Raw genomic sequence first — 14,310 nt, forward strand, 5'->3', positions numbered from 1 at the left:
CCCCAGTACTGCAGGGCTCTGCAGGGCATACAACATAATAAAAACATGTAGTAAAAATTAAGTATAGAAGCTGAATGTCCCCACTCAAGACCACTAGGGGCTAAAGAAGCATTGAAACAACACAGCCTTGGCTTGCTTATAGAATATTTAAAATGTAGGATCTGCAGGAAGAAATTCCATAAAGTAAAGGCTGTCATAGAGAAGGACTGATCATATCTAATCCACACTTCATAAATCTCATTAATCGGAAAAAACTGTCAAAGAACTTTCTCCAGCTAACTGGATCAGATGGGCAGATTCAATCCAGGCAAGGTGTGGCTGATATATCCTAATGCTGCACCATATAGAGCTTTAAAAATAATGTCAACATTTTGAACAGTCCTAGAAGCTTACTGGCAATTAATGCAGCGCCTTAAATATACGTGCCACTCTACATTGGTGGGATTGTCTTGCTGTCATATTTTGTACAAGCAATAGCTTCTGAGTTGTCTCCAAAAGCAGCCCTACACAGAGGTCACTGAAGTAGTCCAATCAGGTGGTGAATCAGGGTGTGAGTTACTGTGGTCAGGATATTCTGGTTCAAGCAGAGTTATATGTGACACATGAGCAGAAACTGGGTAAAGGCTCATCTGTCTATGACTTCCACTTACTTGCTATCTGAGCAGAGGTGAGTAATCAGAAGGATCCCCAAGTCATAAGCCACCTACTTCAGAGAGAGTACAATACTGTCCAGAGTAATAACCAGGACCAACATTACTCAGTTATACTGACTAACAAGTAAGTTGGTAGAATTTAATCCAAGCTTGTTTTACCCCATCCAGATCCTCACAGCCTTCATACACCAATTCAGGATTTGCTTAGTATCTGTGGCTTGCTCCCAACAACACAACTGCAAAAATCCTAGGGAACTGATGGAAGAATGGAAGCATATGTATATTGGGCACACTTAATGCCTAAAATTCCTCAGCCTTAGCAGATTTCAGAAAAGGATTTTGGGTGAGGCAAAATCTAATTGTTTAATGCAGAGAGATTATAATGAAGAATAGAGCTGTAACATGATTCTGAATTAATGAAGTTCCGCAAAACAATGATGGCTGGTTAAACAGTTAAATTAGGGATGGGATTATGCATATTAAATCCAAGGGCCTCTTCTTTTTATTTCTGTTCTCTCAATAGCTAATAACACTGAAAGCAGCTTCTCTATGAAAAGTGCATCGCTATGAGATGGGAGTAAACAATCTTACTGGAAGAAACAGGATGGCAAGTGTATGGAGAGTACTCTTTTGGCCCTGCAGTCTACTCTACTCCTATACAGTACTTTAAGTGCAGTAATCAGTCTTGCACAACTACTAAATAATTTTTTAAGATATAATCCTTTCTAACTTTGCACCATCAAAATCTCACTTAGGTCACTGGAGATTGCTACAGAAGTAATTTATGACTTCTCTAGTCTTAACCGAGCAAGACATAAAATTAAATGAGACTGTACTTTAAATTAATTTTTATGGATCCATTCACCTCATGTCAATATGCTTTGTCATGGTTTAAAGAGATGTCAAAGTAATATTTACAGAATTAGCAAAACAATTTCAAAAATATATTTCTTCTATATTTAAAGATGGGAAAACCATTCAGTTTCCCACCTAGAATGCTATTTTAAGGGGCAGATAAAACAGTCATTTTGTTATGCCAAGACTAGTTCAGACAATTCCTTAAAGAGAATTCTGCCTTATTCTTAAGACTTCTTTTATTGCAGGATTTGTGCATGGTAAAACCACATCAAAGGGCACCACTGCTTCATTTTCTTTCATTTGCACTTTGTACCCTTATAATCTCTGGAAGACTAGGCATGAGCTCTTAAAATTAAAAAGAGAGTAAAAGTATCTGCCAAGAATAGTAATATAAAATGGGCCATGGTACGGAAAAAAAAATTAACACACCAATAATCTTACATCAAGACTTTTCCTTAATGCTTCTGAGACTTCATACCTGGCCAAAGTTAAAACTGAGATCCACCAGCAGAGACAAACAAACAAACAGCCCTATAGAACTGTAAAGTTTATTCAACTGAAATTAACTGATGCATTTGCTTTGCAACCCCAGAATTAAAATTACTGTAAATATATAAAAATAGAGTACCCCATTTGAAGAACAAGAAGCCTAGGCAGAACGTAATTCCTGGTCATCTTTTCTTTGGCTCTTCAGAGAAAGGCATAAAAATTTTGTTCTGCTGGAAAAAGATTGTGTTTGTGGAAAAACTGATAAATCAGTAAGTGGTTTAATTAATAGGTTTCAAGTGACAATGACAAATGAATAAACTTTTTACTTCAAGCCACAAACATAGCTAACTAATACTATTTTTATTTTGTGAATTTAAATACATGAATAAATGAATGAATGAATGAGTGATACTGTACATACATACATACATTTGTGGACTGGTGGTACTTTGGCTGAAGGCTCAGAAAATGCAATCACCTCTATTGTAACAGGAGGGTAGAAAACATTCGGTTGTTTTTAACCCAATGATTGCAAGAATTAAGGCCCATCCTCAGAAGGCATTAGTTTCTGGGAAAGAAGAAGCTGATTTGTTTTACATTATCAGGACTGTCCCCAAATATATTTCTTACTATATTTCTATGATCAAACACAGAAATAATATAAGCTATTCAAATCTCAAATCTGTAAAGGAAGAAATTTTCTTTACACAACTGGTCCCTTCAGCTCTGGGCAGCGTTGGCAGGGTTATCCAGAATTCAGAAGGTTTTTTACTTCCCTCTACAATTCTAGGATTAAACTAGAATCTTTTCCTAGTGAAGCATATACCACTGACCTGTGTACCTTTAAGAGATCTGGTACATGTACACATATTGTTTAATGTCTTTGTGCAGCTGTATCTACAGTACAGTATGAGGAATATCCCATTTTTCTTTAATTTAGAGAATTTGCTTTGGCAATTCTCATGAAACTTATGCTGATGTAGAGGTACCATATCTGGGCTGCAACTATCCAGACAACTACTAGATAGCAGCAAAAAGCTAGAACTTTCAGTATATACAGAATTTGCCTTCCACTAGCAGACATCTGGGGTTTGGTTGCCCAGATATAGTAGCCCTATCAGTAGTAAACCCAATTAATTGGATTTATACTCTGGTCCATGCGTAGGCTACAAGTTCCTGAGAGCAGCAACAAGTGGACAAGTCATAGCTGCTGGTGCCTTTGTTTACACACACATCCTCCTCTCTCTGGCTCTCTGACTTCTCAGATATTACCCAACTACACTTTAACTTAGTATGTTGTGTTAACTCAGCCTGTGTAATTAGTTCATGATTTAAGGTAGAGCTGCTTATTTTTTTTTTCTCTCAGGACTCCTTCCCACTTAAAAATTATGAAGGACCCGCAAAATAACTTTTGTTTGTATGGGTTATATTTATCAATATTTACTGTATTAAAAATTAAAATTGATGCATTTGCTGCTGCTACAGCTTCTCACGACTGTTTGATGGGATTTTAATATTGCATTATTTTTCAACATAGGCTGGCGAATACATTACTTTTGATTGCAGAGATTCCTGAGAGGGTTTTGGGATACCTCCAAGGGTACTAGGACCACACGTTAAGAAACACTGATTCAGGCTGTTAGGCAAACCTCAGTTGAATTGAGCTAACCATGAACAATGCAAGGAAGACTAGGCCCAGCAGCCCCGCCCCCCTAAGGTAGAAAGAGGCATGGAAAAAAGAACAATTACTGCTCTGATAAGTGACCAATACTTCTTTTTGCTCATACCCCTACCTTCCCAGGGCAGCGTAGTTTACAGAATTAAGCTTGCTGGATGGAGACTTCTGGTGGGGACATGGCTGACTAAACAGCTGTGCCCGCGAGCTCCGCGGGCACATCTGACAGTGTGGCTTTTTTTATGGGCTCAGGCAGGCTTTTCCTAAAGCCCTAGAGCATTTTCATAGACAGAAAATGCTCAGAATCATCCCATTGGTACTCCAGAACGGCGTCTCGCAGCCAGAGGATTGCGAACAGCATTGGTGCTAATCCGTTAAAGAGACGCCAGGAGGCTGGGATGTCACCATTTCCAAACCGTGCTGTAGCCTTAAAGGGACACTAAGACCGGCCACCCCATTTCTAAATTACCCACTTTATTTTTTTTTAAGTTTATGTACCCCAATAGAGGCTTTCTACAGCAAGGAGAAGCGATCTCTCTTGGTGCTTATCATTATTTTTTTGGATTAATTTTTTAAAAATCTTTCCAAGTTTTGGTTTGTTTCCCCATTTAAAGATTAACGAGGACTGAGAATAAATAAGTGCATCCCTGCTATTATTTTTGTATTGAATTTTGAAGAATTTGATTTTTCCCTATACGTTGAATCTGTTGTTTTGAATCATCAGCTTTCTGTCGCTACTTTCTCTGGGAAGTTGCCCCTTATCACTTTTACTTTTGTAAAGATAGCTGGAAATCTTCTATTAACTCTTACTTTTGCCAGTTAAGTATCTAGGGGGTGCCATAATCTACTGCCTGTAACATGGAGGATTTTAAGCCGACATTCTTGGAGGTTCATTGTGAGATTAAACAGATTTTCTCTGATTCCTATCAAGCTATTTTGCAAGGTATTTGGGACAATGTAGAAAATACCAGATTTAAAATGTTTCATCTGGCTGAAGAGGTTGTGGGAAATGTTGATTCTAGTGAAGATGGAGATGTTTCTATCGACAGCAAAACTGAAACTTTTGTTGTGCCAGATGATGATCAGATTCTGGTGCTGAAGGAGTTAAAGGGACATACTGAATTGCAAATCACAAACGGAATTGTTTTTTTGGTGGAATGTTATGGGAAAGAAGAGACTTTGCTCTGTGGGAGTTTTTTTGCTGAGAAGTCTGAGTTTCTAAGTGGGGCAGTTGGACTGTTTGACTTTTTTATGAAAAATGCCTTATGTGTATTATGGAGATATGTAAATGCTCTGGTATATTTTGAGGTGGGGTAAAGATTTAAGAATGTTTATTTGGACTGATTTTAAGGCTTGTATTCTATTCTTTTTTTAACGATTTGGATTAAGATTAATTGGATTGCTTTTAAGGTTTGCCTGTTTTTATTCCGTCTTAATGATTAAGATTTATAAGGTATAATTGTTTGGTTTTAGGGTTAATAGGGTTAAGATTGTTATAGTATTATTAATTATAAAAATAGACAATTTATATGTTTTAGTTTGATTTCTATTATAGTTGACAGAAATGTACAGAATAGTAATAGGAAGGAAATAATTAAGTAAATGTCTTTGGGAGAGTTAGTTGATTAGGAGGTTTATGTATTTTTCTTTTAATATAAGGGGAAGGAACAATTGTATTTAGTGACTTTCATAATGTGCTAATGGAATGATTTATAGAAATAATGTAATTTTGGTTTGATATAGAGTAAGGGTTTGATTATGGAAACTGCTATATATCCTTGCTGTTAAAAGTTGGAAGTTAACTCTTTATGTAATCTTTAAATTCGTCTTATGTTTCACACTTTTTAGTTTCTTTTAGTTATTTTCTATCCCACCTTTATTATTTTTATAAATAACTCAAGGCGGTGAACATGTCTAATACTCCTTCCTCCTCCTCCTATTTTCCCCACAACAACAACAACCCTGTGAGGTGGGTTGTGCTGAGAGAGAGTGACTGGCACAAGGTCACCCAGCCAGCTTTCACGCCTAAGGCGGAACTAGAACTCACAGCCTCCTGGTTCCTAGCCCGTTGCCTTAACCACTAGACCACACTGGTTCTTTTTCTGTTTGTTTCTTTTTGTAGTTTTTTGCTTTTTTTGTAGTTTTTATCTTTGCTTTAAACTTAATAAAATTCTTATTTTAAAAAAAAGAGAATTAAGCTCGCTGGGCCCAAGGAATCTCAGAAGGGGGGATCGCTCCTTCCATGACTAGATCCTTCTCCGGGAGAGATCTTCCCAAAAGGAAGCAGCCCTCGTTTCCTTTGCACATTGCTCTCTTAATAAAAGGTATTTGGGGGAAGGTGTGGGAGAGAAGGTTTCTCGGTTGAAAGCTTTCCTCCCTCTCGGTCCTCCCAAGCTCTACAGGTCAGAAGCAGCAAAGCTTTTTTCTCTGAGCAACTCCGGACACGTAACTCATCCAGCTGCGATCCTCAGCCTCGGGATCCCCTTGCTCTCTGTCCCCTCCTTCCAGATCCCTGCTCCTCACTCACCGGCTCCCTTCCATCCTAAGCGGCCCGTCGCCCTCCTTCCCGGGGAACAGAAAGCAGACCAGACTCAAGGGACGCCTCCGGGTTGCCGAGCAACCGGCCTTTCCGCGACGCCCAAGGTCAGCCCGGCCCCGCCAAGGAAGAGGCGGTCGCATCGCCGGTCTCAATGCGGAAGCGCGAGAGAGCAAGGCGGCGCGCGGCCCCGGGATGCCGCTGGCGGGAGAGGCGGAGGCGGAGGCGGAGGCGGAGGCGTGGCGGCGACGAGCCACGCGAAAGAGGCTGGAGAAGTTTGCTGGGTTGAGAGGTGGCTCGGGGCTGCCTGGGTCTGCAGCTGGGGTGGCGGGGAGAGCTATCTTCGTTTGGGTCTTCGGCAGCACCTTCTTTGGGCGGCTACCCCGGTGGGCGGCTGTGGGAATACGACGCCCCTGTAATTGCTCCTGTAGAAAGCAGCGTTCAGAATCCCCCTCCCCGCCCATTATTTCAGTGGGTGAGCTTAAAATGCCAGTATGTTGGGCGTTGTCAGAAAGCCTTTCTCTCAGATTTCCTTGTAAACTGCTCGGGAGCATGTTCATGCGTTTGCACGAACAGGCTTGGTACTCTTTTGTTGCCCACTCGTGGAGTGGGATTTCAGCACCCTGTGGAAAAATGACACAAATTGAAAATCCAGATTGTGAAGAACTGCGGAAGTGAATCTAGCTGCTTGACATCCAGAGATAAAAATTATATTGAAAAGGTTGGAGCACATACCCCATCTCTTCCAAGGGAATGGCTGCCATTTCCCTGCTTCTCCTTTTGGTTAAAAGGAGATAATGCAAATTATGTGCTTATGTGACCACAGATAATATGTGGTATTTTTGATTTCATCTGCTTACATCTGAGAGAAAGGGTGTTGGCTTGTGTATCTGTACCCCAAATGTCCCTACACATTCCAAAGCACCTTTTCCCGATTATTTTCAATGCATGCACTTCTTTTGTTGACACTTTAGGCAGCAAGAAGGAAAGCATTAACGGACAACTATATATTAGAATCAAGTGAATTTGAGACCAAGGAAAAAGAAAATGGCTAAAGTTCAGTAGTTTATTGCAGAATAAGTAGAGTTGTAGGTGGGTTATGGTGGAGTTGGAGGAATATCAGTTGGGGACAGCTGGAAGGTAATAGAAAATTTGAATGGCCAGAAAGGTATGAAAACTACAAAATCTAGCCAGAGAGGTAAGGAGTAGGAATCCCGATTCAAGGTTTTTATATTCTTTTTTGGAGTGAGACCATTTGAGATCAGTTTGGCAATTATATCCCTTGTAATGACATTTCTTCTTTCCAAACAGGTAAAACTGTGCAGACTGGAGAATTTTGGGATGTTGTTGTAATAACAGCAGTTGATAAAAAGCAAGAAATAGCTTATCAAAAACAATTATCAGAAAAGCTGAAAAGAAAAGAATTGCCCCTGGGTGTAGGTTATCATGTTTTTGCTGATCCTCCTGGACCAAAAATTGGTGGGTTCTTATACTGCTATTTAGAGAAAATTAATAATTTTAGCAAAATAAAACAAAACATGTACACATAAACACACACGTCCATACACACATTCAAAGCATAATCCAATCCTTTCAGCCATGGTGCCATGAGCATTCATAGCAAGGATGAGCAGGGCAAGTCCTTATCCCAGAAAATCGGATAGAAATGCATAAAAGCAGAATTTGCACTGTGAGGTTATAATATAATCTCGGTTTGCTGCAGATATCCATGCATGATGCTCTCTCAGCATCATGATTAGTGTTGAACTTCAACACATGGGGAACAGAAGGGTTGAAAAGGCTGCCATCATCCAAACTTAAGTACTTCTGTTTTCTTCCATTAAAATCCATATGATTTAAAAATACTTTACATTAGCTGGCTTCTGCCTCAAGTTTGTTAAGTTTAACTTTTCAATCATCTGGTGAGCAGAAACTGAGGCAGTTTGTGGTTAAATGTTCAGTATAATTTGATTAATTTTCAGACAGATAAAAAGGTTCTCCTTCTGGTGCATATTATGACAGCTGTATCTTTTACTGAAAGATTTCCAGAATGTCATTAGAAGCTGAATTATATTAATTAAGCTTCCTAAAATATGTTCAAATACTATTATTATGCTTCTTTTGATTCAAATGTGAAATTTTCATCCGTATTAATGAGCTGGATGTTCTTTTGGACAATATGTCATTTGAATAGATTCTTTAAGGTTCTTTCTAGTTTAGGTAGTATTCTTACCAAATTTTATGGTGTCTCAGACTGTGAAACCTTTTCCTTTAGAAGCATTCCAGGGAGAAAAAAGAGATCTGGACATGGAGGTGATATATTTGATGGGAGCTTCATGATTTGTATTGTATATCATTCAGTATCCAAAAAAAAAAAAATGCTCATGACTAGCAAAAATTATTTACATTTTCTACTCTTCAGTCCCAAAGTTCAAAAATGTTTTTTAAATTTAATTTTGAAACATTTCAGAGTCAGATCTTGACAGAAGAGAGTACTTCTTATAAAACCGGTTCATTTTAATCTTGAGAAGATAGTCTTTTCATTTGCCTGATTTGGCAAATAAAAAAAATAAAATAAAAAACATTTCCATGGCTGTTGTTTGATGTTAGAGTTACAAACAGAGGTCATAAGCCAGCGTTGCCAAGCATCTTCCCCATGGCCACAGTGAAAATGCAAATAGTCAATGTTTGATGAGATTCAAGATTTCAGAGATAATAAAAGTATCAATTTTAGGTAATAACATGCAGTATGTATTCTTTGTAAATGGTATTATATCAGGTTTACCTTCAGTCTGGCATTGAATATTTATTTTATTTTATTTGTTTATTTATTTATTAAATTTATATCACCGCCCATCTCCCCCAAATATAGATGTTTGAAGTTAAATGTATAAATTGTTCAACGACTTTTATCCTTTAAGTCAGTAGAAAAGGCAGGCCAAAATCAGATGTTCCTTTAGGAAAAATGGGGCACAAATGTATGGATATGATCATTTTCCTATATGTAAATATTTGCATACCACTTGTACATGTTTTCACCAATTTTACCTTCATAATCTTATGAAATAGTTTAGGCTGATGACAACCAATCCAAGTTCACTTAATAAAATTTATGGTTTTGTGTGATTTGAAGTATCATGTCTTTGAAAAGATAGATATATCAATTGCTTGCAAATTAACCCTGTTAAGTGGTTTCACACTGCAAATGAATACCTATGATATATTAATAGTCTCTTGTTATTCCTAAATTTAAGCACGTGTTGAAATATTTTGTAGGCAATGGTGGATCAACACTTCATGCCCTTCGGTGCTTAGAAGAGCATTATGGAGATAAATGGGATACCCTCACTATCATATTAATTCATTCTGGTAATTTTTATCCATCAAATTATACTTCTCTTATATTATGTTGGGTGCATGTCTGTTTTTTCCCTGAAGAGAGTAGTGAAGATGAATTAGGTTTCTTTCTGCTACAAAATTATACTCCAAGTCAGATAGGCATATTTAGGGTTAAATCAGAACCAGAAAAAATGGTTAAAATTCTGCTCAAAATTCCTGAGAGAAAGGAAGGATTGCAGAACAGATAATAGTATTAATGTCCCACAAACATTCAGTTATTTATAATTCACCTAAAGCTGGAGAGGATAACGTATGATATTGACACACAGTGTTTAAGTCAGAAATACTTTATGATTTTTGGCATGATGATTTTTGCAACTCACTAGAAAGCAGTCGTTTCAGTGTTACTGGGCATTAGAATATGATGAATCATATGTTCTTTGATTTCTTAAACTGATGTTTGGAAGTAGAAGAAGACAGACAATCTGTAACTTCCTCCAGACAATGTAGAAGTGCTGAAGATAGGAAAATAACCATTTTAAATGAGGTTTACAGCAAATAAGTGAATTGTATAGATTGGGAACTCTTCCAGAGTTTTCATGATGGAAATGCAGGGTGCAGGAGTGCTTTTCACCAGTTTAACATGTATATTAGCTTTAGCCTGTCTGAAGAAGCCTTACTGTCTTGGTTATCCATTAGGGTCTCTATGTGAGGTAGCATTTAAAGAGGATTCAACAACTACAGTTAATGCACAGTGAAGCCATCCAGGTGTTGGTAGGAGTTAAACTGCATCACCTGCACTAGATAGAAATGTGCTTCTGAGTTCAATGTCAACTGCTTGTGTTAACCTGTAAAGCTTTGAGTTAAGTTCTCCACCCATACCAATCTGCTTACAATCTTCCTTTCTTTGCCATTTTTATAATTATTTTAACTCTTTTATTTTACAACTTTATATAAATAGCAGATTCATTTTCAGCATATACAACTTTTAAAGATTGTATTGCTGAAATGTTCTGTAGACTCTTTGTTCAGTTAAGATGGTTTTATTTAGAAAATTCACCAAGGCAGTATATTTCTGTTCACTTTCTTTGGGTTGGGCCTGATAAGCTCCTCTAAACAATTATACAGACACTACTACTGGTTATATCCCACCCCTGTTGCCCCTCCCCATCATTCCCAAATATATTTTACAAAGTTTTACAAAGTATGTTTCACTCTCTGAAACAAATGGTAAGGATTTGCAGAGAAAAGGGGAAAAGGGCAATTCCATTGCACAAACAGAAGAACTTTTGCACTGCATTGGACTAGTCCCATATGTATAATTTTACAGAAACAATTGAAGCAATGATTGTCTTAAAGTATGCAGTATGCTACAGTTTGCTTTTTGTACAGCATATAAAAGTAACATTTATAAAACTAAGGAATAATTAAGAATCCTGTCATTTCAATGCAGTTGTATAAATTGAGGAAAGCTATTAGAATTTAAATCTAAGCTTTTACTTGTTTTGTAAATATTTACATATTTAAAAAAAATATTGTAACCTGCTCTGAGCTTTTGGGATATTTATAAAACTAAAATCCATTACATCCTGGGTTTCAGATAGTGAATATTCTAAGTGTTATCAGGGGAAGTTATTAAGTATGTGTGTTTTCACAAATCTGTTTCGTACATCATATTAAAATATTTACACAAGATGTTGTAAGAATAAGCCTTGAGTAAAATTCTTTAGAATCTGGCTGTACATGAACACATGCATGCTCTATTTATATTAAATATTCTTTAATTTTTGTGTTTTTATAAAGGTGGTTATAGTCAACGTTTACCGAATGCCAGTGCCCTGGGAAAAATTTTCACAGCTTTGCCTTGTGGGGATCCAATTTACCAAATGCTTGATTTGAAATTAGCAATGTACATTGATTTTCCTGCTTGTATGAATCCAGGTGTTTTGATTACATGTGCAGATGATATTGAACTTTATCATATTGATGCAACAGAAGTCCTAAGGTTTGATCAGCCTGGATTTACTGCATTAGCTCATCCTTCCAGTTTGACCATTGGTACAACTCATGGAGTATTTATATTGGAACCTCCATTACATCTGACAGAAAAAGAACTTGAATACAGATCTTGTCATCTTTTTCTGCACAAGCCTAGCATTGAACAAATGTACCAATCTGGAGCAGTGTATAAAAGGACTAATTATCAGGCATCACCTTCTGGAGAACCGGGAGATTCATTTGTAGAATCTGAGTTTGTATATACAGATAGCTTATTTTACATTGATCACATCACCGCAAAACTATTGCTAGCATTTTATAAACAGATAGGCATACTTTGCTATGAAATAGATGCCTATGGTGATTTTATGCAGGCTTTAGGGTCTGGAGCAACAAAAGATTATGCAAAAAAGGCTGGAAATGTCACAAAAGAATCAGGTCTAATAGAAATAAGGGAGAAGATATTTACTGTGCTGAAAGGTTTGCCTCTCAATGTTATACTCCTAAATAACTCCAAATTCTATCATATTGGGACTACTCGTGAGTGTTTGTTTCATTTCACTTCTGATAGAAATATGAAATTGGAGATGGGTCTGCTGCCAAATGTTTTTAGCATCTGTTCAAGCAGTGCAGAAGACTTGGGTAAATCAGCATGTATCATTCACAGTATGCTCAGTTCAAAGTGTTTTGTTGCACCTGGTTCACTAGTTGAATATTCTAGATTGGGATCTGAGGTTTCAGTGGGAACGAACAGTATCATCAGTGGCTGTTCCATTGACACAAAAGCAGAAATACCACCAAACACTTTCATGGCAACCCTGAGCATAAGAATTGATGGAGAATTAATGTATGTGAGCATGGTGCTGGGCATAGAAGATAACTTGAAAAAGAATGTAGAACATCTTGCAGATATACACCTACTAAGGTTTTTTGGCATTGGTCTTAAACAATGCTTAGAGCTCTGGGGCTTGAGAATTTCAGATGAGCTCTTTTCAGGGGACAAGACATGTCTGAGTTTATGGACAGTTAGAATCTTCGCTGTGTGTTCCCATTTAAGTGATTCAGTGAAAGTATCATTAGGGATTTTAAACTCAGTACAGAGTAAGTCCCCATTTAAGCTAGATGGTTTTAAGCTGTTGTCTATTGAAGAAATGCTTTGCCACAAAGATGTGGAAGATATGCTGAAGTTCAGGCGGCAACTTTATGAAGAAATCAATCTGCAGAAACTGAAAGAGAAATCTTTTATATAGAACTGTTGAAAAATGGTACTTTCCCCATATTTTAATTCAATGAGGGCTAATTGCTTTCAAGGTTTCCATACCCCAGAAGCAAGCACTATGCATATTTTTGTGTTTCATTGAAGTAGAAATAATGAAACTGCATTAAGACTGTTATTGTAGCATAACATTAATAATGCAAAAAATGCAGATAAACTATTCTTTTGATGAAAACATTAATGAAATATTTCAAATCTTTAAAAACACAAAGGAAGAAATTTTCTTTGCTCCATATTATTACGTTTTCAGGTTTTTTTTATTCAAGTGGGAAATGGAAGTTATTAATTAGGAATTTGATTGAAAACTACTTAAAACTTATACAAAGAAAAAGTTACCTCTGACAACATTGTTACTCTTTACAAGTCTGTTACAAAGAGACGACAAAGTTGTATTGTGCTCTTAAATGTACGTTCATAGCACTTCTGTGTTTCATGTGTAAATCTTTATCCTGAATCTGTTTACAAGGCTGGGGTCAAGTGAAGCAAACTAGATTGAAATGTGTAAATTAGGTAATTCAGATTTCCCAAACCCTGTTTAATCAACTACGTTTCATGGCTAAACATGAAGTGTTGCTGGGACAACTGTCAAATTTTGATTGATTATAGTTTCAGTATAGTTACAAATTATAAATAAAATACCCAGGCTAGATAAAGTTCATTGATAGTGCCAGGCACATCCTGGCATTATCATTACCACATAATTATGGAATGCTTTCTCCAAACAGGTTAAATCCTAATGTAATATATATTTGGGCATCAGGGAAATGCTATGCAAGTTTATACAGAAGGAATCAACTCAGTTCATTACGGACTTGATCATGATAATATTTGGCAGGTTATATTTATAGGTAGCTTTTTAAAATCTTAAATATGCAGCTTCTTTTGACCCATTTTTGTATAATGATGTCATTATTATAAAAAGGTGGTTTCAAAATGCCATTTATGTATAATGATCATGTCAAAATAATAAAGTTATTTTAAAATGCCTATTTATTTATTTCGTGAATCTACAGTATATGCCCACCCATCTCACATGTGTGACTGGGTGACTTACAATAAAATAAAACACATACAATACAAACATTAAAAAAAAAAGCAGCTGGGAATCATAAAAAACACCGTTAACATGACTAGGAAGCAGGCTCCATCAAACACCTAGGGCTCCAGGTTCAAGCACAAAACCAAGTTTTCAAGGCTTTACAAAAGCCAGCAGACTTGGGGCTAACCTGAGTTCCAGAGGGATGATGTTCCGAAGGGTGAGCACTACAGCAAAAAAGGCTGTTCTTCTGGGCCCCACCAGCAGATGCTGCTCAGCCAACGATAGCCAGAGTGTGCCCCTCCTGCCAGATCGGGTAGGACAGGTAGAAAATGGGGAGAGGTGGCCCCGTAAATAACCCAGTCCCAAGACATGAACGGCCTTCAAGGTGACTGCCAGCAACTTGAATTATACCTAGAAGCACACTGAAAGCCAATGCAGCTTGCAGAG

The 14,310-nt window shown here is 37.3% G+C and overlaps 1 protein-coding gene across 1 annotated transcript; it reads left to right on the forward strand.

The window, feature by feature from the left end:
- The first annotated feature begins 6,391 nt into the window (after window positions 1-6,391).
- FPGT (fucose-1-phosphate guanylyltransferase) lies at window positions 6,392-13,229 on the forward strand. Its single transcript, XM_063298130.1, has 4 exons — window positions 6,392-6,503; window positions 7,523-7,690; window positions 9,488-9,580; window positions 11,354-13,229. Exons 1-4 carry the CDS (start codon window positions 6,407-6,409, stop codon window positions 12,796-12,798), a joined length of 1,803 nt encoding a protein of 600 aa, XP_063154200.1. The 5' UTR covers window positions 6,392-6,406; the 3' UTR covers window positions 12,799-13,229.
- The last annotated feature ends 1,081 nt before the right edge of the window (window positions 13,230-14,310 follow it).

The sequence above is a fragment of the Candoia aspera genome, chromosome 3, assembly GCF_035149785.1.
Source record: "Candoia aspera isolate rCanAsp1 chromosome 3, rCanAsp1.hap2, whole genome shotgun sequence".
In the NCBI taxonomy this organism is placed as follows: Eukaryota; Metazoa; Chordata; class Lepidosauria; order Squamata; family Boidae; genus Candoia; species Candoia aspera.